The sequence below is a fragment of the Hakea prostrata genome, chromosome 6 (genome assembly GCF_041222555.1).
Source record: "Hakea prostrata isolate BN-2017 chromosome 6, UWA_Hpros_2, whole genome shotgun sequence".
Lineage (NCBI taxonomy): Eukaryota > Viridiplantae > Streptophyta > Magnoliopsida > Proteales > Proteaceae > Hakea > Hakea prostrata.
In genome coordinates this window covers 29,700,700-29,728,490 of record NC_142605.1, presented here as the reverse complement: position 1 = coordinate 29,728,490, position 27,791 = coordinate 29,700,700, and the positions used below count along the sequence as shown (strand labels likewise).

At 40.0% G+C, this 27,791-nt stretch overlaps 1 protein-coding gene across 2 annotated transcripts; it reads right to left on the bottom strand.

The window, feature by feature from the left end:
• Positions 1-863: 863 nt before the first annotated feature.
• On the bottom strand, positions 864-25,362 carry LOC149013209 (zinc finger protein BRUTUS-like). Of its 2 annotated transcripts, XM_089157535.1 has the most exons (14): positions 24,850-25,362; positions 18,312-18,521; positions 16,293-16,487; positions 15,810-16,177; positions 15,021-15,246; positions 14,499-14,667; positions 13,192-14,412; positions 12,869-13,040; positions 12,564-12,782; positions 12,323-12,460; positions 4,255-4,489; positions 4,035-4,094; positions 3,240-3,311; positions 865-3,150 (listed from the first exon to the last, which is right to left on the bottom strand). In XM_089157535.1, the coding sequence occupies exons 1-14, from the start codon at positions 25,147-25,149 to the stop codon at positions 3,010-3,012; spliced, it is 3,726 nt and encodes a 1,241-aa protein (XP_089013661.1). In that variant the 5' UTR covers positions 25,150-25,362; the 3' UTR covers positions 865-3,009. The 2 variants fall into 2 exon arrangements, with proteins under 2 accessions (XP_089013662.1, XP_089013661.1); XM_089157536.1 differs by lacking the exon at positions 24,850-25,362 and having other exon boundaries at positions 864-3,150; positions 16,293-16,416; positions 18,312-18,487.
• Between the last annotated feature and the right edge of the window lie 2,429 nt (positions 25,363-27,791).

Genomic DNA, 27,791 nt, shown 5'->3' with positions numbered 1-27,791 from the left:
AGCCTTTATTGTTGGAGGGCATGGTGTCTTCTTCTAGGACCTGGAACTTGCTATTGGACGTTCCTCTCAACTGAAGCTAAACCACCCCTCTCTCTCTATGGTCCTAAGAACGAATACACACCTAAACACATTCAGGTTGTAGTCAACCTGTATGTTGTGGCAGTATCCTATAAACCCTATGAGGCACCTCCACCCATTCAGTGCCAGCATCCTTGGGTTCAAATTAAAGTAATACAGGACTTGCATCCCAAATGAATGGAAAGGAACTATCATTACCCCCTAGCATGGATTTGAAATACAGGAGGAACTCCCCTTCTCTCAGCATCTTGGCTCTCTCACAAGGGCCAGGGAGCCTAAGCTTAAAATCAGCAGAGATTCTAAATGTTGATCTCATGAGTTGCAGGTGTTGCGGATGAAAAAGACTAGGAAAAAAGAGGGGACCAGACTTGGTAGAGAAGGAAGAGTGTCTACAGTCTAAAGGAGTTCTGAAATCTGCTGAGAATAATGAATCTCCTTCAACAACATTTCCAGAAGGTGCCCCTTTGTGCAGGATTCTCTTTGTTCACTACTTGAACCAGAGGCTAGCTCTGGGGAAGACGGTGGGAACCTACCTTCGAAGAGATCCCCACTTATTCCTGCATTCTTCCAAGATTTATTGGGAACTCTAGGGTTTGGGTTTCCATAAGTGTCGTACTTCTTCACTGATTTTCTACCCATGGCTTCAGTCAAGGAGGGGACTAACGAGGTTTGAAGGAAGAAGAAGACTTCAAAAGAAACTTTTTCAAATAGAAGAGTTCAGAATTCGCAGTTTCAGTAAGCAGAGAAAACGGAAATTAGACGAAGTTGTTCAATTTATAGGCAATGCAAATTTAAAATAAACGGCTTAGATCTCTTTAGATCAATGATCATCAATGTGCAACACTCCCACTTCAATGACGTCACATTGCTCAAGAAACGTGGCAACATGGTGGGCGCTTTGAGCATTGTGCACATCATTGCAGGGTACGCTATTAACTAACGAAACCGTCAGAGCAATTAATGCTTCATATGCATGCTTATTAAGACTTCTTCACTTCTCGGAGGCGATTCTACTTCTGGGCAAACTCTTGCACTTCTTCAAATGGCTCCCGACAAATTGCTCTTTGCTTCAAGCTTGCTACAAATACTAGGGGGCTAATGTTATATACTTTGTGGTCCAAACCATTAAACCAGAACAAGCCGTGCAAGTGAGAGCATTTGGTTCCAATCCAATTTAGAGGGTTCGTCTAGCACTTCTCGAAAGAATGCTTGATTTGAAGAACTCTTCTCTATGAATGCCACGTGGCATATGAGACTTCTTGGATAACCCTTGTCAGGTGCCCTAGAAGATACATCTCGGAAAAAAATAACGTTGTAAGGGAATTTGGCGTATCTTTATCCAAACATTAATCAATGCATTAAATTCAACATTGAATGCTCTGGGCTTATTAAATGCTTAGTGTTCACCAAGAAGCTCTTCATTCGCTTAAGCTTTCTCGAGTACTGTTCCCTTACGTTTTGTCTGCCAAAGTAAGGGATTGTTATCACATCCACACCCACATGACTTTGAACGCCTGATCAAACTGGGCTAATGTATAACTGTCCTAAAGCTTCTCCAAGAAGATTGAGTTCTTAATGATTAATTAATCCATCGTGAGTTATCACAACTCTTCATCCTGAACTGGAAGATTAGAAGCTATGATGCATCTTTACCACCTCAGAGGTATGAATTTAGTATATAAACCAAATACTTAGCACAAATTAGGATAAACCCAATTACAATAACTTTGGTATTTATTTTCCTGCAAGTCCAAAGAAGACATTCCTTCTTGAAGCATTCACTCCATAAGAGAATTTGTGTTTTCTTGAATCTGACTGAATCATTGGAGATAATTTTTCGTCCTCAAAGGCGGCCTACTCTCACTCTTTTTGATTCTCAAGAACCAGGCTTGAACCAGCAAAAAACTAGACTACACTTGGCCAGATTTTGGAACAACACCTAGAAATCCTCCAGGTCCTCTAGCAACGACGGTTTCCCCCACTGCATCAACGACATGTTTTCTTTGCCAATTAACCCCGAGTCTCTTGACACGAATGCAGTTTCTCTGCTTTTGACTTAAAATAGGATATTAATCCAAGGCAAGTTGTTCTAAGTTGATAGAAAGATTCCTTAGTTCATCTGAAGAGTTTTTAGGTTATGGGTTGCTAGCATCAATATGCTTGGAAGTGAACATATAAATGCACCAAGCCCTGCTGCCACCAAGAACCTCTTAGGAAACCAACCCGACACATTTGCACCTTCCAAGACAACCACATCTAACATTCAGTCTCCAAGAATCCATCAAAAGTCAGTTGCGTTTTAAAGATCACTATGATTTTGCCACATACTTCATAAGAGAAAAACTTTTTTATTTTTATAAATAAATAAATATATTAAAAGGCAAAACAAGACGAATACAAAAGACAACAACCTTCCTGCAAGAGACTGAACTGAATAGGAGACTTAAAATCCAAGAGACAACAACCTTCCTGCAATAGACTGAATAGGAGACTTAAAATCCAAGAGACAACAATGAACCTGTTCCTTAGAAAATCAAAACCCGGATGGAAAAGGTTTTTTTTTTTGGTAGAAGGATGGGAAGCTTTTAATATACTTTGATTACCGTATTTTAACAAATTTTGAATAGTATCACAATCATTAAAGATAACGGTTAGAAAAAAATTTCAATGATAGCGAATTCGATACCCACCAGCTTCATTTTTACATGATCCTTTTGTTTTGGGTAATTTTTTAAAATGATACTTAAAAGCAGAAAAAGAACTACTTATGGCTACTCGAAGCTTTGCTAAACAAGTCGGATTTTTTTGACCATAATGCTGTAACGAACTATACAAAACTAAGCCATGTAGCTGATGAAGGCCAGAATATTTACACACCTTAAAACAACCTTCGAAGAAAACCATGTCTTCCCTTCAGCTCAGAACCACAAGCTAATTGGACGTCGAGCAGTTGGAATTTGCCGAATCAGTTTTGATTACGCGTGTGTTGTATGATCCACAGGATCCACACTTATGATATAGCCAATGGAACTGTGATAGTCCCTTCTTACCACAGTCATTACACAGGATATCCTGGATTACAGAACCTCTGTTAACTAAAATTGTCCTCAACAAGGATGGGAGGCTCACAGAAACCCAAGTAATTAAAGTTGGCATTTTACCTGACAATGATCTTTGTATTCTTCTGGAAGCTCCTCGGCAGCTAACAAAGCATCAAGCATGCCAAAATAAACCTGAGTTGAAACAAAATAGATAAATCGTTTAAAGATCTGATACATATAAGGATGCAACGAGTATTCCCCCATGTTCTACAAGAAAAGAATGCACATTGCTGTAAGACTCAATATCCACACAGACAACAAAATTGTCAGCTGACATAATGAAATAACTGAGACTGGACACGTAACACTTCTCCCATATCCACAAATGTGCACGCCCACAAGCATATGCAGACCCACCCACAAATGACTACTACACATTGACGATGGTTGTAGAAGCCAACCTATTCGGGCAATACATAATTTGTACTCCAGCCTTTGCTTAAGTACTTGATTAGTTAGGCCCAAAGGACTCAAACGAAGGTCATTCATAATATCTAGATTAGAGTTAGTGGCCACATGGTCCATTATAATTATCAGATCTTATGCATCTGTCGTCTGCTTGTCAGTCTCAACATAAGGGGCATTGGTAAACCTGGATATTCTGATGCTAATATCTGCATGTGATATTAACAACTCCCCACCCCTACTCATTATCAAACACAGGTCGCTAAACTAACTGATTTGGTAAGACACCTACTGCACCAATATATCGCCTTGGGGGGGGGGGGGGGGGCAAACTAGATAACATTTGAAGTCAATAACAATGTGTAGAGAGAGAATAAGGAAAGACAAGATAACTTCTATATTTTGCAGCTTTTTCTAAAGGAATATTTGACTTGAAGAGGAATCTCTTACCGCCATATCCCCCAAAGATTTGCTACATATTGGACAAGTGTAGTGACTACAAGTATATGCCTGTTCACAATAGAAAGAAAAATCTAAGTACAGTCATCAAGCATACAAGAGAAACTTTACGAGGGGGAAGCTAGCCCAAACCACCTTCTTTTGTCTTCGGGGGATGTTGGAAGAGGGGGGAGAAGGGGAGAGGGGGTGGGGAGAAAAAGATACTACAGACCTTAAAGCAAGCCGAATGCATGAAGTGGCCACAAGGAAGAGCTCTCACTGTTTCCCTTGACGTGAATAAAAAATCACAGCAGATGGGGCAGTTTGTTTCCAGACCTTTCTCTCGACATTTGTGGTTTACTAATGACATTCCCAAGCAACAATTGCATGTCATGCAATGAAAGAAGTCGATGCCGAGTCCCTTCCCAACACGGCATAAATTGCAAGAGGGGCAATGATAAACTGTCCTGGAGGATTAAACAAAAAATTCAAATAATAAAACATGCCAAGAACTACTTCAACAATCATCCACACTACTCTAGTAACCAAACAGGAAAGCATAAGTTAGACATATTTGTTAGTATTCCAAGAGAGCATTAGATTCTCAAGCATTCTCATATTTTAAAGACATTCGACCAGAAAATGGCAAATTCTGCTACCCAAACACGTAAAGTTAAGCATTCCTTTTTTTTTTGGATGAATAAATAATGATATTAAACAAACAACGGACTACAAAGACTAATCCAAGCGAGAAGGATCAGGGAGAAGGGGTGATTTGGGAGTTGAGGCCCCAGGAGACAACAATAAGCCTGTTCCTTGGGGTATCAACAACCGGGGGACGGGGAATGCTAATGAGTCTAGCCGATACATCAAAATAAATGGCGTTCCAAATCGAGTCGAGAGAGCGGGATTTAGAAGTCCAACGCCTTAGATTCTGCTCCCACCATAGGTGATGGATCGCTGCACCATATACAAGCTTACCTACCCGATCACAAATAGAGGAGCCTGTGAAATTACTCAAAATCCAAAACCAGTCACGATAAAACCCAAATGAGCGGCGGGAGCGGGGCCAAATGAAAGCAAGGGCTTTTCTCCAGAGGGAACTAGAGAAGGGGCAAGAGAAAAATAAATGCTCAATGTCCTCGGTTCCGGCCCAGCAAAAGATACATTTTGGGTTCACAGGGATATGACGGGAGATAAGGAAGGCCTGGCTAGGGAGGGCATGGTTTAGGGCTCTCCAAAGGGTGAGGGCGTGACGGGGAATATGACCAGGGAACCAGACAAGGGGAGGCCAAGGGGGGGAAGGGGAAGGGGCACGAACTAGGTTCCAAGCAGAGGCCGAGGTAAAGGATTTAGAGGTTGAAGGGAGCCAAACTAAAGTGTCATGAGCGGAGGGGATAATGGGCGGAAGGGAATTCCAGACTTGTGTGAGGCTAGGGTGGGGGATAGGGGTCCAAGAACCATCGGAGATGAAGTCCGATAAAAGGGAAGACTTGGGGATGCGGGATTCATAGACGGTACGGGTGGGAAAAGAGAGAGGGAGAATACCCATCGGATGCCACGGATCTAGCCAGAACTTTGTGGAGAGGCCAAAGGAAATTTGAATGGTGATAGCAGGGAGAGCACATGGTCTGAGGAGAAGAAGTTTCCTCCAGATCCAAAAAGGGTTGGAAGGGATAGGGACTGGCCAGAAAGAGTCGGATTTAATGAGGTAGGAGTAGACCCAATTGACCCAGATGGAATCTTGTTTGGAAACAATTTTCCAAATGAGACGAAGCAGAGCGGCAGAGTTGACATCATGGATTCTACGGATTCCAAGGCCCCCCTCAGATTTAGGTCGACAGATATTGGACCAGCTGATGGGGCGGAGGAATCGCGAGGATTCCTGGCCTTTCCAGAGAAAGGCACAAAAGATGGACTCCATCTCCAAAGAGATAGACTTGGGAAGGGGAAAAATTCCACACCAATAGTGATAAGAGGATTGGAGAACTGACCGAATTAGCTCAACACGACCGGCAAAGGAGAGAAGCCGGCTTTTCCAAAGTTGGAGACATTTTCGAATATGATCAAGCAAGGGAGCACAGTGGTGGCGAGAAAGCCTACCAGGGATAAGAGGAAGGCCGAGATAGACCACAGGGAAGGAGCCAGGCTTGAACCCAGAAATATTCAGGAGATTGGAGCGGAGGGTGTCAGAGACTCCCGAGAGGAAAATGGTAGATTTATCGAGATTGACTTTGAGACCCGAGATGGACTCAAAGAGATTAAGGGCAGATAGGATAGAAGAGATGGATCTATGATCAGCTTTGGAGAAGATCATGAGATCATTAGCAAAGGCGAGATGAGTGAGATTGAGGGATTTGCATTTGGGAATTGGAGAGATCAAGAGTTGATCCGTCTTGGATTGGAGGATGCGGGAAAGAACCTCCAAAGCAAGGGAAAAGAGGTAAGGAGAGAGAGGACAGCCTTGACGAATTCCAACTCGAGAGGAGAAAAAACCAGCTGGAGAGCCATTAGTGATAATGGAGAAGGTAGGAGTGGAAATGCAGACCTCAATCCAATGGATAAAGGAAGGAGGGAAATTCATGGCGGAAAGAACATCACTGATAAAATCCCAACGAATGGAGTCGAAAGCTTTATGGAGATCCACTTTGAGGAGAGCAGCAGGGGAATGAGATGATCTCTCAAAGCCCCTAACTATCTCGGCACAAAGAAGAATGTTATTTGCACTGCTTCGACCAGAAATGAAAGCAGTATGGTTGGCACTAACCAGGCTAGGCATAATCTTCTTAAGCCGATTCGCAAGGATCTTAGAGATAAATTTGTAGAGGAGGTTACAGAGGGAGATAGGGCGAAAATCAGAGAGGGAGGAGGCACCTGCCTTTTTGGGAATGAGACAAAGGAAAGTTTGGTTAATGGAAGAGAGTTGTGAGGGGTTGAGAAAGAAGCTCCGGACAGCATGAATCAAGTCACCCTCGATAATATCCCAGGCACTAGTGAAAAAGCCCATACTAAACCCATCCGGGCCAGGAGCACGATTGGATTTATGGGAGCGGATGGCCTGAAGAATCTCATCATGGGAGGGAATAGAGTAGAGGGAGGGGAGGGAGAGAGGGTTGATAAATTTATTGATGAGGTCGGGAGGGAGAAGGGGCCTACTCGGGAGGGAAGGAGGAAAGAGAAGATTAGAAAAGAAAGAAACGACTTCCGCTTTGATACTAGGAGGATCGGAGATCAAAGAACCATTACGGGAGAGAACAGGAATGGAGTTATGATTGTGGCGGGCTTTTAGGGACCGATGGAGAAAAGCGGTATTGGAATCCCCAAGTTGGAGCCATTTGATTCTAGCTTTTTGACGAAGGAAACTTTCTTCAAGGGAAATGAGAGAAGATAATTCAGAAGAAAGGTCCTTCTCAATTCCTGCCAACGAGGGGTTGAGGGGATCATCTTGGAGGAGGGATTGGGTTTGTAGAAGATTGGAGCGGCTAACGGAGACTCTGGAGGAAATGTTTCCAAAAGTAGAGGAGTTCCAGAGCTTGAGAGATTCCTTAGTGTTCCTAAGCCGGCGAGTGAAAGCAATGAGGGGAAGAGAATGGCAATGGACAGGCTTTTCCCAAGCCCCTTTAACAATGGAGAGGAAATCAGGGTTAGAAGACCACATATCAAAGAATTTAAAGGGCTTGGGACCAAAGGAGGAGGGAGGGGAAAGATGCACAAGACAAGGGGAGTGGTCAGAAAGGCTAGAGGAAGAGAAGGAGGCGTGGGAGACAGGGTAACTAGAGAGCCAAGAATAATTAACAAGGAATCGGTCAAGCTTCGAAGCGATTCTATCCTCACCAATACGGCGATTGTGCCACGAAAGAGAGTGGCCCGACCAGCGGAGATCAGTGAGACTAGAGTCGTCAATACAAGAGTTAAAAGCCTCAACGGCGACAGGATTGGGAGAACAGCCTCCAACTCTTTCGTGGGAATATCGAACAATATTGAAGTCCCCTCCAACACCCCAGGGAAAGTTTTCACAAGAGGGAGAAAGAGAACGAATGGAGTCCCACAAAGGAACACGATCAGAGACATGATTGAAGCCATAGACAATGGTGAGAAAGAAATTCGAAGGAGCATTAGGCAAGGAGACCGAAAGATGAATGAATTGGGAGGATGAGTTAGTGAGGGAGAGATTGATCAGAGCAGGATCCCAAATAATCCAGATACGACCATTAGGGGAATGGGAGTAATTGGAAAGAAAGGACCAATTGGGGGCTAAAAATTGGGCAATCCGATGGGAATTTTCTTGATAAACATGGGTCTCAAGAAGGGCACAAAAGGGGGCTTTAGAATCCAAAAGGAAATTCTAAACCTCATAAAGCCCCCAAAAGGAAATTCTTAACCTCCCTTTGCTTGGCAATAGAATTTAGGCCTCTCACATTCCAAATAATAAAACTAGACATAAATACAATTGGGGGGGGGGGGGGGGAGGAAAAATTAGCAACTAATATCGGGATTATAAGGGGCGAGCTATGGGAGTGGTAGGTGGGGATAGCCTCACACAAGGGGGAATCACAAGGGGAAGGGGTTTCAAATATATTTGGGTCAATGGATGAAGCTGAAAGGGGGGTTGAAGGTTCGGATGAAGGGGATGAGGGATGGGAAGATGTTGATGGGTCAAAGGTTTGAAGGTTCAAAGGCATGGGCCTGGGTAGGTTCACAGGGATTAAAGGGTTAGGGACAATGATCTCATTGCCTTTAAGAGGAACCGAGGACATGGGCTGGGGGATATTCTTTGAGGATCTGGGCCGGAGGGTTGAGTTTTTAAAGTAAATGGGCCCAGCCGGATTAAGAGTCTGAGACCCATTAAAGGGGGGTGAAGGGGTTTTCCTGATGGGCTTGGGCCTAAAAGGAGGATTTGATGGGTTTATGGAGAAAGAACGAGGAAGTTGACGCCTGTTTGGGAGGTGGGAGGTGGGGCCCAGCTGGAGGATAGAGGGTGTTGGTAAAATAGGGGAGGAAATATCGTGAGACGAAGGAAAAGGAGTTATCGAAACAGGGTTTAGGGAATCGCAGGGTACAGAGGATTGCAGGATTCCAGGGTTTCCAAGATTCAAACTAACATCATTTGGGAAAGATAGAGAACTGGGATTAAAGGAGCAAGAGCCAGTTACCTCAAGTGATCGAGCAATAGCATCAGGGCCAACATCACCAGTCGCAGGAGCCTCAGGGAAGGAGACTTCTTCATCGTCAGAGGAGCTGACAGGACGGACAGAGTCGTCTCCATCAGAGGTGATGGGGATCGAATCAGAGCACAAAGGCGCAGGAAGCACAGCAGCGACTTTGTTCTTTCTTCTTCGGCGACGGTAGGTATTTGATGGAGGAGCAGGTCCGGCGAGCTTCACAGGAATCGTAGGCGGAACGGAAGTGGTAATTTTCTCCAGCACATCAATAGTATTTTCCTTCAAAGGGGGGAACACCAGAACTTCTGATATCGAGAGGAGGCATAGCTTCAGCATGGTTCAAGTGGGATAAATCAACCGCAAGGAAACTGATTTCAGCAAGTCGAACAGCTGGAGAGTTATCCGGATTAGCTTGTTGGAGGGAAGCAAACGAGCAGTCTTTCGAGTCGTGGCCGAATGAGGAGCAGAGAGCACAGCAGGAAGGGATCCAGTCGTAGACAATGACCTGGTTATACTTGAGGCCCAAGTCATCGGCAATGGTGATGAATGACGGGAGATCCTTTGACGCAGAGAAATAAACACAAATTCTTGCATATGAGAGACGAGATATATTGAGGGTTCGCGCATCAGTGCGGATAGGCTTTTCGAGAGCAGAGCCAATACGGCTCAAGTGGTCTGAATTCCAGAACTTAAGCGGGAGACCAGGCAAATTGATCCACAAGGGAAGAGAGTTGAAGTCGACCCTGCGGAGAGGAAGCGATGGAGTCCATGGTTTGAGGAACAAGGGAGATTTTCCCACGAACCAGGGAGTCCCTTCAAGAGCACGGGAACGGCAGTCAGGAGAATCAAACTTGAAAAGAAAGATTCCGGCATCACTAAGGTGAATATCCAGAATACCTTCGGCTTTCCATTGCTTAGTGAGAGAAGATTTTATGATTCCAAAGGGGGGGGGAGGGCCAAGGAATTGGCCAATAACCGAGGAGTGCCAACGTTGAATACCACAGGCAGTAGAGTCAGAGGGACAGTGTGCAGAGGGATTAGGGCCATCGGAGATGGGAGGGATGAAGGATAGGTCAAGGTCAGAATAGGAAGAGGGCTGGGGATTGAAGAGGGAGTTCCAAGGTTTGTCAGGGGAAACGGAGGAAGAGATATTCTGAGAGGAGGGGGGAACCGAGGATGGGTTGAGAGAAGTCATGGGGACAAGCTCAAAGGGTTACCGGAGAGGACAGGGGACGTCGGAGAGGACGTCAGGCATGTCTTGACAGATGTAGATGTTGATGGTGGGTTAATGGTGAAGGTTAAAGTTGACTGTAGAGAGGTCGAAGTGGTGCTATTGTGGTGGGTTAATCGGAGAGGACATTCCTTGAATGCTTTGTGAACTAATTAACATGAAGGTTCTCTAGAATTTTCACATGGAGCAAGCAACTTGTTAACAGGCAGTTGCCACCTGCTACTGCAATGGTCAGATGTCATTATGGAACCTTCTAGGAACTGCCAACAAATAAACCCACTTTGGGAGGAAATGTTTCTATTCTCTTAAGTTCTCCTTCCTAGAAGAGTTACTACCCTTCAGATTTACTTAATTTGTAATATATATGCATATGATTGAAAAAGAAAAACAAAAAGAAAAGAGAGAAAAAAGAGGCATGCCTTTTAAAATTTGAGTTATTAAGATATCAGGTTTAGATCCCTTTTGGTCAGTGATGATGTAATTCCTTGGACTTTGGAGTTCCAGCCTAGTGATGTGAAGCAATAGCTTGGGATTCGTGGTGACGCACTCCCTACAGACCTAGTGGTGATTCTAGGTCATAGCCCTTTTATTTCTTAATATGTTAAAGAACAAAAGTATTAGAAGACTCCAATATCAACATTGATCTTTGTTCCTACATCCGACCTTGTTATAAACCGACAGTCGACGTCTAGCTGACTTAAATGTTTTGAGAATGATTCTACATTTTTTTGGTATCAGAGTTAAGGAGGGATGCAATAAACAATTGATGCATTCTAGTTCCAACTGAAGGATGATAATGAGGATCTGATTCAGTATTCCTAAAAAACTGACGGACCAGTTTCAAGACATGAGACTTGTTAACGACTCGAGCAACAAGATAAGATGAACCTATTGACTTAGACTTGGTTTAGTTTCCTGGATACAACAAAGGGTTGTCCCAATATGCAATCCTGTTGGCAATTGAGCTTTCACTAGCTTTACTGGTTTGAGATCGATTTTGTATTGGGAAGGGGGATGGGTTCCTTTTATGGGGTAAGTTTTCTGCGGGGAAATGTGCACCATGTGCCTAGACAAAGAAGAAAGAAGAGAAAGAGAGGGGGGGGGGGGGGATGCTTTGATCAGCTTGTCCCCATGAAAGGTAATGATGACCACCCTGTTGATGCCACTGTGGGTACTCCCAAGTGCAGGGTCCAAATTCCCCCATGGAAAGTCTTGGCCTTTTTATCGTTCAAAGTGAAAGTAATGACCAATTGAATTGTAGATTTAGATTTATAACTAATATAAAACCAAGGTCACATTTACCAAATAACAGAAATACAAGTTGAATAATTCTTAGATAAGGTTTGGGACTTGAGAACATGTTTCATGATGAATCAACTGCAAAAAACTGGAGGAGTATTCAATGAATAACCTCATTTGCACCTTCACATTCAATATTAATATGGGCTACAGGATCCATTCAGAAATTTGGAAATTCCATGACAAAGTTAAGTAACCAACCAATAGCATTATGAAACTGGGCTTTTCAAATTGTACAAATATAAAGTTCTTAGAGGTATTTGATTATTTAGTATCATTTTTCAAACAAAAGGCATGTATACGGTAGAATAGGATTTTTCTGGGATCTCATTACATGTGAGGTCGAATAACAGGAAAAATACCCCTTGTGCATTTGGTATAATTATTATCCTTTTAACACGTAAAAGAGATTACCTTAAATAAAAGACATCATATAAATTCACATACAGAATCAATAAAGCAAAGGCTTCCATTAAGGGGGTAAAAGGTTTAGAATTTTATTTTTTGATGGTTGGGGGATGGGATCTGCACAATTCTATATCCAAATTTTAGCATGTACATCCTTTTGGCCAGAAGACATCCATGGGTTTCTGATGAGAATCTCTCACCTCTCATCATCAAAAAGTTTGCAGATATTGCAATAGTGTTTTGCCATTGGAAGTCCATTGCAGGATGGTGTTGAGCACATTGGTCCAACTGGCTGGATCTTCAGGCACTGCATACACATCATTTGTGACGTAGCTTTCCTGCAAATAATGCATAGAAAATCAACTTTTAAGAAGACAGCGTGAGGTGGGAGGGGAAAGTAAATTCCAACTGAACTGTCCATAAAGAATTCCAGAGAGTTACCTATCCATTGAATGATCACTGACATTATCATGGCAGAATCTGCAAGTAAATAACTTTCCGCAACAAGCAGCGAGAAGTTTGCAGTTTCTTTTGTAATGCTCACACCCAAATACTTGTTTCTCAGGATCCCGAAATGATGGTGAACATCCAGGAACATCTTCACTATCCAGACCTTTCCCTGTTCTTGCAGGTAACTTCTGCTGAGCTGCTATCCATCGACTAACAGAACCAATAAACTGGTCAGACCGTGCAGGATACACCATCCAAGATACAATTACATGCTCAGGAGGTATTAAGAAACATACCTAGTCATAAGGTTTTGAATAAGATATGCTTTCCTCCTTGGATCAAGTGTCGAGTCTTGAGAAACCTTCCTTATCTCTGCCTCGAGCTCACTCTGATTCATCCGGAAAATATCTTTCCATCCAGGCCTGAACATCAGATCACTCCGGTCAAAGCTTTCTTGCACATCAGTGCCTAAAAGAGCATAAGAATAAAAATACATTAAAAGAGAAACCTTCCAAAAATAAATTTAATATAAAACCAGCATGGTTTATCAGATATCATATACTTAATTCCCAAAAAATGTACTCCATACAACAGGTACCAGAAGAGTATTTGCACAAACCTTGTTGAGAAATGCCGACCTCCAAATTTGCTTCCTGCTGAGATACCAAAGGAGTTCCTTTCCACCATTCATTAAGCCACTCACTGAACATCGTGTTTTTTGTTGCCTGCTTCCAAGTGTCCATCATGTTATTCTGCTCTTCTTGACTAAGGACTGCAGTTACCCACGGTAACATTGACTGGAGGACCTCTGCACCTGTAGTACCAATAATACGGCCAACAATTTTTTCCTGTTCCTCAACAGAAAAGTGTCTGTCAAACAATGGCCATAACTCATGTTCTTCCATAAAAACATGTCGGTCCAGTGAAACTTTTATGGATTTGCACATGCCTTGTAGCTTTCTTGCAAGCTCATTGTGTTGTCTAGTAAAAGCAGCATCCAGATCAGCAGAGGAATCAGAGTTCCTTCTACTTGAATCCTCTGATATATTGGTCCTGCTTAAGGATTCATGAAGCTGTGAAAGTTCGGAGAGAACTGATGAGATATCCTCAAACAGTTGTTCTTCCTGTTTATGGTCCAGGGTATATGAGTGACTCACATTATGTAGAGACTCTCTGGATTCCAAAGCTGGGAAGACTATTTCATCCTCAGCATTGCTATGAGCTCTGTAAAGACCCCAAAGTAAACGAAATCTTCCACTAAAGTGTCGAAGAAATGCCTCATTGCAATCATAAAGCTTGCCAGATTCAACATCTAAATATTCCAAATCCTTGAGAATAGCTTTATGAAATTTGAAAATGTTATCAATAGGTCGAGATGAGGAAGCAGTACCAGAAGAGCTATCTGTTTCCCAAACAAAAAGACTGGAATTAAGAGATGGAGCAGGACTGCCAGACAAAGTAAGCATAGACTTTGTAGCTGCAAGCGAACTAACTCCCCGGTTGCCATTAGTAACTCCCAAACCAGGGACACAACAAGCCGGGTTACCAATCGAAGGTTTACGACTATTTACGCTTTCAATATTAGTTTTGCATGATCCTGAGAAATTGCCACGTTTAACAGGTCTCTCAGAATCATCTGAGGAATTCAATGCAGGTTCCCCCTTCATAGAAAATGGAATGGTACATGCACTGCATGGCTGATCGACGTCTTCTTCAGTTTCAGTTAACTTTTTCATAGGACAGCAACCAATTGCACTTGAATACAGACAAACATCCTCTTGACGGCCCTTGCATGCCCAACCAGAGAAAAGTGTTACCAGTGCCATATCAGATGCCGGTGCTGTAACACACAGCTATGCATAGATTAGAACTGTACCAAAAAGCACTGCATGGGACCATTTAAAGTGAGGTAGAAAACCCACAAACCTGCTAAATGCATGTTGCGAAGAAATGATCTTGCTTCCACTTCACTTAGTGATCCAACAAGCCATGGTAAGACACACTCTACCAATTTCAAGGGCATCACACAGAGACTCTGATACATAAGCTCTCTCTGCCTTTGAGGGCTATAATGCCTTCGAGCAAGTGGAATGACCTACATGTGCAAAATAATAAAAGGACACCCATAAGAGTCAAAAAAGTAATGTTTAAATAGACTGCTGAAGCTGGACAGTGCTAAACAAGGAGGGCTTCTTTAAGGTTTTTCTCAGTTGATTTTAAGGAGTCCAGAACCTGCATATAGTGGGTGATCAAACATCTGCCTCTTCATAATGGATCTAGCAATAGTTAAAAACCAGTTGGTTCTTTCAATCCATGCAGGGTTTGAGCATATCTTATAAAAAATTTGCATTATGTCACTAGAAGATCCCAAAAAAAAAGAGGGCGAACCTGGTGTGGATGGCTTCTGCACTAGAAAGATTCAATATTAAACAAGAAAAAAGGGCTGACCTGTACTTCCTCATTTTGGAAGTGCTTTTGTATGGTATTCATTATTTGATCAGCATGTGCACATAACTTTGTGTAGAATGCAGCTGAAGTTGAGGTGGCACCAGCACTTTGTATTTTTTCAATCAAACACCCAAACTTATTAAACTGGATTGCTTCTTCAGCGTGCTCCTGGGCAAAAGAGAGTTCTCCATCAACCGCAGGGAATATAACCTTGTCCTCAGCAATACTGCAGCCAGAGTGGCAAGAAATGCTCATTTAAGGATATGAAAAAGTGAATAAATGAAATCCAAGAGTAGTAACAGAAAGATCTCCACTATGCAGTTACTCTTTCTCTGTACAAGCAAAATCAACAGGTAACTGCAGTCAGATAAAGAGTAAGAGGCACACTGGGATAACAACATGCCACTCTGTGGTATCATCCAGTGCACAGGATATTCAAATTTTGGTTCAATTGAAGGTAGAAAGTGGTCCTTCAAACATTGAACCAAGGCTTCAAATCCAAGCCTTTGTAATACTGTGGTCTAGCATATCTAGGACCTATGCTCAGACTTCATATTCCTTTTTGCTGGGAAGGCCACAAATATTGACAAATTTGCAATCAAAACAAGGAGTTACAGAGGAGGAAATACATTTGACTATTTGCCTTTTCAGTATGAAATTCAACTGAAAAATAAAGCTAAGTTCTGCAAGTAACTTAGCAAAATATTATGAAGGGCCTGAAATCTGAGAATGGTTTAAATTATGAAACAGAAAACGAACTGCAACAAAGCAAGATGATGTATGGGATACCTATGAAAGATGCAAACTTCTGCAATAAATTGCAGCCTCTCATTAAAAGCAGATAGATCAGAAAAATCTCCAGAAAGTTGTATCTTTCTAGCCTCCTGTGCTATATCATTCAATTCTTTATTTATAGCATCATGCCAAAGCAATATTTCATTTATTGGATGGACATCAGTAGAATCAGTAACATCACTGTCTGCATCCAAATATTTTCTTTTCCCAATCATGAAAGATCCATGTGCACAGAATTCATACTCCATCTGATCAATTGATGTGCCTACTTCAGAGTCTACAGAACGTTGAAGCTGAGAATCATCTTCACAATTTTTACGAATATCAGATACCTTTTTTCCTTCCATCCATGTAGATATAACCTTCATTTAGCACAATCTATTGTTAACCACAATGTAACTTGAAGAAAACACAACCAAACAGAATAGACATTTCAAACACAAAGTTCCATGTCAAGAAGACTAAAAAAAATATTACTTGTTGCAGAAGCTTCTCTTCTGGGACAATCTTGCACAAGCACTTCAGCATATCTTGATGCTCATCAGTCGAAATAGAAAATGAGAGCCACGGAAGGAATTCTGCCATCATATTCACAGGGATACTGCACAAAAATTGCCAGACTAATGAAGCCTGCTCCTCAAATGAGAACTTCTCTATAAGTAATGGAAAGACCTGCCAAGGTCGAAAGCAAACTGATATTGTTCAAGTTTATTTTTAAATGAGAGCCCAAATAGTATATATACATTTCACCATATATAGTTTTGAAAACATATAGGCAAAAGGTTTAAATCATAAAATAGCAACCTAAATAACAGATGAACTTGAAGATACACATCTAGGGATTCCGGGGATCAGTCAAACCATAATATATTTTGTTATGGGTGTCCAACGTCAAATTTAACATAAAACTCAAAGAAACCAATTAGCGTCCAATTTCATCGCCTACTTTTTTGTGTTCAAGTGCCATGAGGAAAAGACCTCATGGCTCTTTAAAATCTACATATCCTTTACAGCTTGAATAATATGTTCATTGTAGAATGGGAAAGACTAGGAAGTGTAGCAGTGCCAGTCTCAGAATTGCAAAATAAGTCACCCAGGTACGGAAAGGATATACTTGGAAATGAATGTACATAGATGTTAGAATCACATGCAGACAGAAAGCAATACCTAGTTACTCAAGTATGGTGAGGATAAGACTTCATATGTTGTTTTGCACTTAATGGTCCAAATACCAAATATGGATGTAACTCTTAATTGAAGGTTTAATAAGCCATACAACTATAAAAAAAATCATCGATGTTTCTTCTCTTAACTTTGGGGATGGGGTGTAAGAACGGTGACTCTTTCTCCCCATCCTCATCTTATTGAAGAAGGAACGGGTAAGGTTGACACATCAATGGCGAAGGGACCTAAAACAAAACCTGGCTCCACCTGAACTGGACTGACTATGAGACTCTGTCCAAGTTAAGTTGTGGACCAACAAAGGTTTTAGGAACCTTGGTTCACCTGGTTAAAGCAGTCTTCCTATTTATTGTACTTCTATAAGATGACAATCTTCTGCCCTAGACACTTGCATCACATCAGAATCAGCATGCAATACCTCAAGCAAGAACAAAGAGATGACGGTGAGCAGGTGAGAAATAATAGACTGAAGGTGCTTAGGGACATAGGGTTCAGGCCTCCTCAACTTTCAGCTTCATGAAGCATCAGATTTCATAAAAAACCATTGGACTTTGGATGAGATATGGGTGACTTTGTCATCAATGTAAAAGATGGAGATAATTGATATCGACAAAACCCAGGTCAATTCATGTTCAACCATGACTTAGGGGCTTTTAACGCAAAAGTCTCCATCATCCATGGATAGAGGAAAGCCCATCCAACTAAGTTTTGTGCAGGAAATACTCATACTTCACTGCAGATTCCTAGATTATGTTGAGACAGTCCTGTTTGAAGTTATATTAAGGTCCTCACTTGGTTGCATATTGTAGATTAGGATTAATGCCAATGGATGTGCACGCACTATGAGTACCTTTTGGCAAGCCACACTGTCTTGCTGAGGCAACAACAAGGGAGGCTGAGTCACGCTACCCTTTGACAACATAGCCTTTATACGTCAGCTCCTTTTCCAAAAAGAGACATCAACCCCTCGAAAAACATATAATAACACATCAGACTCATGATTCTTGGGTTCCCCAGATTGACCCTACACTTCTTCACACTGGCAACATGAATACCTTGTGCACTTACATACCCCAAAGCCAGGAACAATGGCATCACACAAAAGTGTGCCTCCAGAAGTGTCACAGAGGTGACAGCTTGGCCATCACCTAGAGTGTCCAGGTGACTTAACAAATATTGTTCCAGTATATACCCAACTCAAAGAATATGCTGCTCCCAAAGGAGAGGACATTCTGTACTTAAGAACACGCCACAATGATCATTTTGAATAGGAGAAAATTTCATACACCAGTGATCAGTGACAAAAATTAATACCTGTTCCTCTTCCTTTGACATGTGCTGGCTAACTGATGTTTGAAGGGCCCTTGTGCAACAAGCCAACTCTCTCCAAAAATTTTCATCGTTTTTAGACTTTGAACTTAGCAGCTCAAACAACTGGTCAAAAAGATCGCTTTCTCCCTTGTGCTCAAGAGAGTATGTCCGTGCTACATTCTTCACACGTACATCGAGAGCCGGAAAAATGACCTGTAGTAACAAAAGCAGTGAAACATTGCAACTCCTAGTTAATGCTTAGGCAGAGAAGAAAATTTCTTAATGATTGATAGTATTCCTGGAGAAGAAAAAACAATCAATTGTTTGTATTGTTCTTTTCAAAGAGTTTGAGGCAAAAGACCAGACTTCTAGGTTCCAAGTCTTGAATTTGGCATATATTTACAAATGCACTACATACAGTGTACATATGTGCTCCTGTTCATCAAAAGTGCAGGTGTTAGAGCATCGAAATGCACATGATCAACAACCACTAATAATTTAACTTCCTTGCTGGCTGAAACTAGAATGAAACACAAAAATTTAACTTCAATGATGTGCTACTTTAACTGGTTATCAAATGCTAGCATATAAAACACCTCAAGTCTTTTTAATTTTATTTTTATTTATTTATTTCTTTATTTTGATATGTGCTGAAGCAGTCCAAAAGAGCAAACAAGTCAACAGAAAACCACACCATTCGACCAGACCACGAAAGACCCAATCTGTTTATTTTTAACTCCCTAATGGGAAATAATGTTAGACGGATCAACTATCTGAGATTTGGTGTTGTTAGGTCTATATGGAATAAGATGTTAGTTTCTATTTTGATTATTCTACTTGTTAGTTGTTACTTTAGTAGTGCTTCTAGAAGGGCTAGATAGGTGTCCTGCATTACAGCCATTGTTTTCCAGTTTGAAATGTTCTAGATAGTTTCTATATTGTAGAAAGACTTAAGCATAAGGGATTCATGCCCCCATACACAGGGGTTTCTATGGTCTGCTGTTATGGAAGTGATACATGAAGGGAAGGGGGTTCAGCTTAACTGATGTCTGCACCAAAGGAATCAACTCACCATAGTTCCATACCCTCTCAAGCAAACTGGACACATATGACATTTATTCTCCAGCTTGAGGGGCAGCGGGAAAGTACATATTGTTAGGGTAGAATCATTAATAGAATAAGAAATAAGTCAACAGAAAGGGAAACAAGCACGTATTTGCAAACGGAAGTTAATGTGGTCTTCCGTTTTCTTATCTCATGCTAGTTACTATATGGCAGAGGTACCGACCTTTTCTGCACAACATCTTTCTCATTCTTTCTTCTCAAATTGACAGTTGTTGCTGTTCTAGCATGCCACAAGTGCAAATTACAGATTATGCACTAGGAACATTTAGAATTAAGTCTAGCTAGTCTTAGTTCAATTTGACTCCTCGCTGAACCTAACATTTTGAACCCAAAGCAAGGACTCTCACCGAGTAGAATTCCCAAGACTTTTCGATCATATTCATCATTCATGACAGGTTTTATTAGAACTTACGATTCAAGTCTCTGATGCAGTTGAATCTCCAAAGACACACACACACACATTTAAATTGATGGTAGAAGAGAATGAAATAAGGGGAGATTAAAAACTAAAAAGGATTGTAAATTGTGTCAATGGTTGTAAATTGCTATTTTTTCTTGTAGGATTACAAAGTGCATGCAAGTCTCATCAAAAGCTATCGCTAGAGTTGGATAGGGCTACAGTTCGTCAGTACATGGGTCAGAATTTGGCAGCTAAACGCAAATAATTGAGAAAATGCATATCCTTATCCTAAATGGACTGCAAAATCATATCAAAATTTTAGGATTCCAAACCACATTCCTAAAATACCATGGATGTACTCTGCATGACATATCCCTTGGGAATTTTAACTCATACTGGATTCTATATACCCCTCTGGCAAGTTCAATATGTGAGAATGTATAAGGTGTGTAGGGATTACATTTGGATTATTGTGCCCAGCTAACGTACTATTCCTCATGCACCTACAAGTACAAAGGGGCTGGTATTATCATCTTATATACAGTTTCTCAATGAAAGGGTGAGCCTACGGTAAGTTTTGTTTCATTCTGACCATAGTTGAACATTTTGTCTTGTCTCAGTTTTCGACCTACTGAAAATTCGACCTAAATTTTGGTGAAACATGGTACACCATTGCACCATGTTTTGGTGGGTTTTAGGTGGTTTCTAGTCTAGGTTTTTTGAGTACAACCTAATTTGAGGTCAATAAATACAATGGCAACATTATTTTTGACTAAACATGCACAAACTGGTCTTCTTGATTCACAAATGCCCAGCTGTATGTGGACGAAGTTGGATCATGTATTTTCACAAATATAAATACGCATATACAAGAAAACATTGAAACTTTCACTAAAATGCAAGGACAAATATTGAGAAGTAGTCAAATTACAATTTACAATAACAACCCATTGAAATTCTTAAATTTCACCAAAAATACAGAAATTTCGTTTCAGACCATATTTCATTTTGGTAGGCTCGGGATGACCAAAATTTCGTGAAATTTCACAATTTAGTACCATGATTATGGTCAACTGATCATGAGTTCAAGTACAGAAACAGCATCTTTGCCAAAGCGAGGGTAAAGCTGTGTCCCCAGACTGCAGTGGCACTGCAATATTTATTTAGGCAGCAGCCAGGGATTACAGCAATAGAAGATAAATAGCAGATAAGCATGCTTGCAAAGAATAGGCCGCTGAAGCTTAAACTTTGCAACCTTTTCACTCAATTAATGAGGATTGATGGGGAAAAAATTAACAACTGATTATTAATATAATTTTCTTCCTAATAAGGAAGGACCACTAATTACACGACACAAAGAGGAAATACAAGTATCAAGCTGTATTAAATAAGATAAGGATTAATACACAAATTAAAATTAAAATAGAGAAAGTGCAAACTAAGTTGACACCGGAGACAAATCAGAGACAAAGAAACATTCAAACATGTGAAATTAAGGATAAAAATGAAGAAATAACAAAAGCTGAGCCCTAAGTATTTAAAGCCAAAATAATTTGCAAGACAAGCAGAGTTGCAGAAATGCAACCACTAATAATTTAACTTCCTGTTAATGCCTAGGAAGAGAAGAAAATTTCTTAATGATTGATAGTTTTCGTGGAGAAGGGAAAAAAAAAATCAATTGTTTGTATTGTTCTTTTCAAAGAGTTTGAGGCAAATAACCAAACTTTTATGTTCCAAGTCTTGAATTTAGCATATTTTACAAATGCACTACATAGAATGTACATATGTACTCCTATTCATCAAAAGTGCAGGTGTTAGAGCATTGGAACGCACATGATCAGCAACCACTAATAATTTAGCTTTCTTTCTGGCTGAAACTAGCATGAAACACAAAATTTGAACTTCAACGATATGCCACTTTAACCAAATGCTAGCATATATAACACCTCAAGAAAAAAAAAATTTGGTGTGTGTGTGGGGGGTGGGGGGTATTGATACACATGCTGAAGCAGTCCAAGCAAGCAAGTCAATAGGAAACCAAACCATTCAACCAGACAACAAAAGACCTGTTCTGTTAATTTTTAACCCCCTAATGGGTAATAATGTTAGACAGATCAACTATTTGAGATTTAGTGTTGTTAAGACATAAGCCCAAATATGGGCATGTGAGGCCTATATGGAATTAGGTGTTAATTTTTATTTCAACAACAACAACAATAAGCCTTGTGCCAACTAAATGGGGTCGACTACATGGATTCTTGCCTTCCAATCAGTTATGTTTGAGGCCAAGCTAGATACAAAGCCTAAGCTATACATATCATTTCTCACCACTTTTCTTGAAGTTATCTTAGGACTGCCCCTAGCTCTTCTAGTTCCTTCAATCTGGATTATATCACTTCTCCGCACATGTACATTTATGTCTTAGTTGAACGTGGTCGTGCCATCTCAAATGACTTTCTCGAAGCTTATCACTTATGAGAACAAATCCTAGACTAATTCTAATATGATCATTTCTTATCTTATCCTTCTTAATTTTGCCACCCATCCATCTTAGCATCCTCATTTCTGCTACACTGAGTTTATCTATATGACTATTTTTAACAGCCCAACAATCTGCACCGTACATCATAGCTGGTCGAACAACAGTCCTATAAAATTTTCCTTTAAGCTTTAATGAAATACGTCAATCACACAAGACCTCGGATGCACCTCTCCACTTCATCCACCCTATTTTAATACTTTGGGAAACATCATCCTCTATATCACCTCTTTTATTCATGATTGAACCTAGCTATCTAAAACAATCACTCTGAGGAATCTCCTTATCGTCAAGTTTCACCACCTCATTGTCTGTCTGATCATTGACTAAAGCCCAATCATGACTAAAGGGCTAGATAGGTATCCTACGTTACAGTGATTGTTTTCTAGTTTGTAATGTTCTAAATAGTTTCTATATTGTAGAAAGACTTCAGCACAAGGGATTCGGCTAACTGATGTGTTTACCAAAGGAATCAACTCACCATAGTTTCACACCCTCTTGAGTGAGCTGGACACATATGACATTTATCCTCCAGCTTGAGGGGCAGTGTGAAAAGTACATATTGTTAGGGTAGAATAGTTAATAGAACGGGAAATAAGTTTAGAAAAGGAAATAAGCATGTATTTGCAAATGGAAGTTAATGTGGTCTTCCGTTTTCTTATCTCATGCTAGTTATTATATGGCACGTATACCGACCAGATTACCCAACTCTTTTCTGCCCGACATCTTCTTCTTTCTTTCTTCTCTGCTTGACAGTTGCTGCTGTTCTAGCATGCCATAAGTGCAAATTACAGATTATGCACCTGGAACATTTAGAATTAAGTCTTGGTGCTCTTAGTTCAATTTTACTCCTACCTGAACCTAACATTTTGAACCCAAAGCAAGGACTCTCACCAAGTAGAATTCCTAAAGACTTTTCGATCATTTTCATCATTTATGACAGGTTTTATTGGACCCTAAAATTCAAGCCTTTGATGCAGCTGATCTCCAAAGACACACACACACACATGATCAAAAACTAAAAACGAATGTAAATTGAGTCAGTGGTTGTAAACTACTATCTTTCTTGTAGGATTACAAAGTGCATGCAAGACTCATTAAAAGCTATTGCTAGAGTTGGATAGGGTTACAGTACATGGGTCAGGATTTGGCAGCTAAATCCAAATAATTGAGAAAATGCATATCCTTAGTCTAAAAGGGCTGCAAAATCATATAAAAATTTTAAGATTCCAAACCACATACCTAAAGTACCATGGATGTACTCTGCAAGAAATAACCCTTTGGAATTTTAACTCATGCTGGATTCTAGTAGACCCCTATAGCAAATTCAATATGTGAGAATGTATAAGGTATGTGGGATTACAATTGGATTACTATGCCCAGCTAATGTCCTATTTTTCATGCACCTACAGAAGGGTTGTATTATCAGCTTATATACAGTTTCACAGTAAAAGGACGATCCTACGGTAAGTTTTGCTTCATTTTAACCATAGTTGAAAATTTTGTCTTGTCTCAGTGTTTCTAACTACCAAAATTTTGACCTTAATATTGGCAAAACATGATACACATTACACCATGTTTTGATTGCATGTTTTGGTGGGTTTTAGGTGGCTTCTAGGTCTAGGTTTTTTTGAGTACAACCTAATTTGAAGTCAATAAACACAATGTCAACATTACTTTTGACTAAAACCTACACAAACTTGTCTTCTTGATTCAACATGCCCGCCTATATGCGAAAGAAATTGGATCACGTAGTTTCACAAATCTAAATATTCACATAAAAGAAAACATGAAACTTTCAATAAAATGCAAGGACAGATATTGAGAAGTAGTCAAATACAACTTACCATTTACAATTACAACCCTTGAAATTTCACCAAAATACAGTCATAAAAACTTAGTCATTCGATTAAAATTTGTTTCAGACCATATTTTATCTCGGTAGGCTATTTATTACCATGATTAGGACCAGTTGATCATGGGTTCGATTACGGAAACAGCGTCCCTGCAACTGTGTCCCCAGACCGCAGTGGCACCACAATATTTATTTAGGCAGCAGCCAGGGATTATAAGAATAGAAGATAAATAATAGATATGCAAGCCAACAAAGAATAGGCCGCTGAAGCTTAAAATTTGCAACATGTTTTTCTCCATTGACGGGGATTAATGAAAAGAAGAAAAAAAATGAACAATTGATCATTAACCTAAATAATTTTCTTCGTAATAAGGAGTGATTACTGCTTACACGACATAAAGGGAAACAAAAGTATATAATTCCCCCAACGTGTATTAAATCAAATATAGAAAGTGCAAATTCAGTCGAATCAGGTAACAAATCAGAGACAAAGAGAACCATTCAAACACATCAAATTCAGGTTAAAAATGAAGGAATAACAAAAGCCGAGCCTTAAGTATTTCAAGCCTCATTCTGGAATAATTTGCAAGAGAAGCAGAGTTGCAGAAACTAGCGAACGCACCTCGTCTTCAGCAATGCAATGATGCTTATAGATTCCCCGAAGAAAATGATAACGGTCGAAGACCTGTCCGAAATCACCGTCCTGGTCAGTTGCAAAAGCCATAGCAGCTCGGTACAGCCCATCGAGTTCCAACCTGATTGCTTTATGGAAGAAGAGAAAGATAAGGATTGGAGATTTCTCGGCAGAAGTTTTCAAACAAGGTTTAGAAGAAGAAGATGAAGAATCCACTGGATTTACAGGCGTCATTAAAGCTAAACCTCCATCTCTGTGTTGCAGACCCGTTGTCAACGGAGTCGCCATTAAAGAAAACAAAGTTTTCAACCACAAATGATAAACCAAATCTGAATTGCAGAACCAGCCATTCGAAAACCCTAGATTTCAGATTATCATCAACCTAATCTCTCTTTCTAATCTCTCTTTCTCTCCAATCTATTTGCGTCGACGTTCTTCGTTCACGTTCAACGAGGAAACGGAGCGGTGTGCGGACAAAGGAGCGAAGGACCTACACAAATTTTTTTTACTGCGGTTGTTAATGATGAAGAAGAACTCGGAGAGCATTATATACTTGATGCCACGAGGCATTTATCTGCCACGTACGTATGTGTCAGTCTAGTCAGCAAACAAGAAATGCCGATAATGGGAACGTCACGACGACGATATCGATTGACTCGTGTGAATGACACGTGTGCATCCATCCTCTTCAACAACCACAAAAGAGGTCTCCGTAAGCTTTCCACTTTTTCTCTCTTTCACAAAGTGGAATTTTCTTTTGTTATAAAGGAGAAAAGAAAAGTTGGTATGGCTGAGAAGAGTTGTCTGGAAAACCAAAAACAGTTGACAAAATAGTGATAGGGCAAATATTGAAAAAACAAGGGTAAAATGGTCATTTGGATATACAATGTGTCTTTTCCTAGGTCTCAAAGGATAATATTGACTGTTGATGGTTATATACCTTGATTTTTTTTGGTCAAAACAAAAAAAAAAGAGATTAAATAAATGAAAGAGTTAAGGTAAAAAAAAAAAAATCTATACAAATGGGATGAATACACAATAAACAAAGATGGTATACCCACCAAGATCTATATACCGTGATTCACGAGAGTGTAATTTCCTTTTGCCCTCCATTTTTAATTTTCCCTGAAATAATTGTAATTAAATAATATTAAAAATTATAATTTGTTATTGGGTTGATTCATTTTCGTTAATGTGGCTAGAGAAGCGAATCATGTTGCTAATTAGATGTCAAAGTTTTCAACTCCTTGACATTCTTTCTGAATTCTCCCAATTGGTTTAGAGAAAAATTTCATTTATACACTTGATAATTTAAATTTTTTCAAAAATAAAAATAATAAGTGCGTAAAAATACTATATAAGCCATCTTAATTAAATAAACACCGCAACTTTGTTGATGCTCTAAGCATGATGTATTTTATAATTTAAACCAATATATTAAATAAATAAATAAAAGAAGAAAAAAAACCGAACCTTTTTTCTAATAATTGAAACCAAGCTGTTTTCAATAAATATCTAAAGAATATCTTTTCAATTTACCTGTTTTAGCTAAACAAACCAGCAGCAATAAAAACCATAGGCGTAAAAAATGAATTAAAAGAAGAGTTATGAACTAATCAAGTCAATTAGGATTTCGAGTTATGAACTATTCAAGTCAATTTAGGGATTTCCTAATGAGGGAGTGTTTGGCTAAAGAGAAATAAGAGACAAAAGGGTGGTTGTGTGCCACTTTCAATCACCCCCTGATTTTGGTTTGAAATTGAAAGAGGGAGCCGTGAAGGGAAAGTTAATTGGGGCACGTGCAAGCACACACGAGATGAGTGTTTAGAGCGTGCCAAGTATCCTTTAACACGTGACAAGCCCATGTCTCCCTAACTTTTACTTGTGACTTTGACAGAATGTTTCTTGGACCAAAATACCCTCACCGTCTTAATCTCCAGCCTGGTTGAGTCTGTCATTTTCACCTTTGCCATGATTTCAATCTTATGAAAATAATTTCTCAAAAACAGGAGAAAAAGAGGAAGAAATCATGCCAAAGACTCAAAGAGGCCCTTTAAATGATGCAAATGGAAAGCAGAAGATCATGGCACAATTTATTAGCTTTTCATATTATCCTCTTGGCTATGGAATCCAGGAAAAGAAATTCCAGGTGAGATTTGGATAAGGGGAAAAAGGGAGAAGTTTCCCAAAGTTTCCATGTTGGAGAAGCTTGGGTTTTTCCATTAGGGTTTAGTTGGTTCACACTCAGCATCTGTTTGTAAATGCTAAGCTGAATATTAATCCAGCAGTTTTGTCTAGTCCTTTCAGACCAATCTGATAGCAGCATTAGTGGGTAAAGCAAAGTAAAACACTCACTCACTCTTTCTCTGTTAAACCATCAACTTGTCTGGTTCTTTGGTAACAACACAAAAAGCCATGGTGGGGGGTGGGTGGGAGTAGGGTTTCAATTCAATTTTTTTTTCTTTTTTTAAATAAATTTCCATTAAACGAAAGAAAGAAAAAGAAAAAAGAACCCGCAAAACAGCCTAGGCAATCGGAGAGCATAACTCCTGAAGCCAAGGAATGGAAATAGGCCAAACCGTCAATTCATATTGATTCATATAAGATCAATTATCTTCAAATTCATTAAAGTTTGGTTATGTTTATAATTTTATTGAGTTGGAATCTAAGGATACTGTTCTTCTCGTAACTTTCTATCACATATTTAAGACGGGATCTATTTCTAAGCATTGATAAAGGAGTCTAGATTCTCTACCTTGACAGGCAGAGGTCCATGCTTCCCTCGTAAGATCTCCACAACACATTAGAATGATGGCTTATGAGAGACCCACTGAGGGATCCTACCTCTTATTCATTTTATCAAAACTCAGATATGGGTTTTCCTTCTAATGTATGGTAGAGAAATGTAAAGGAAACACAGACTTTTACGC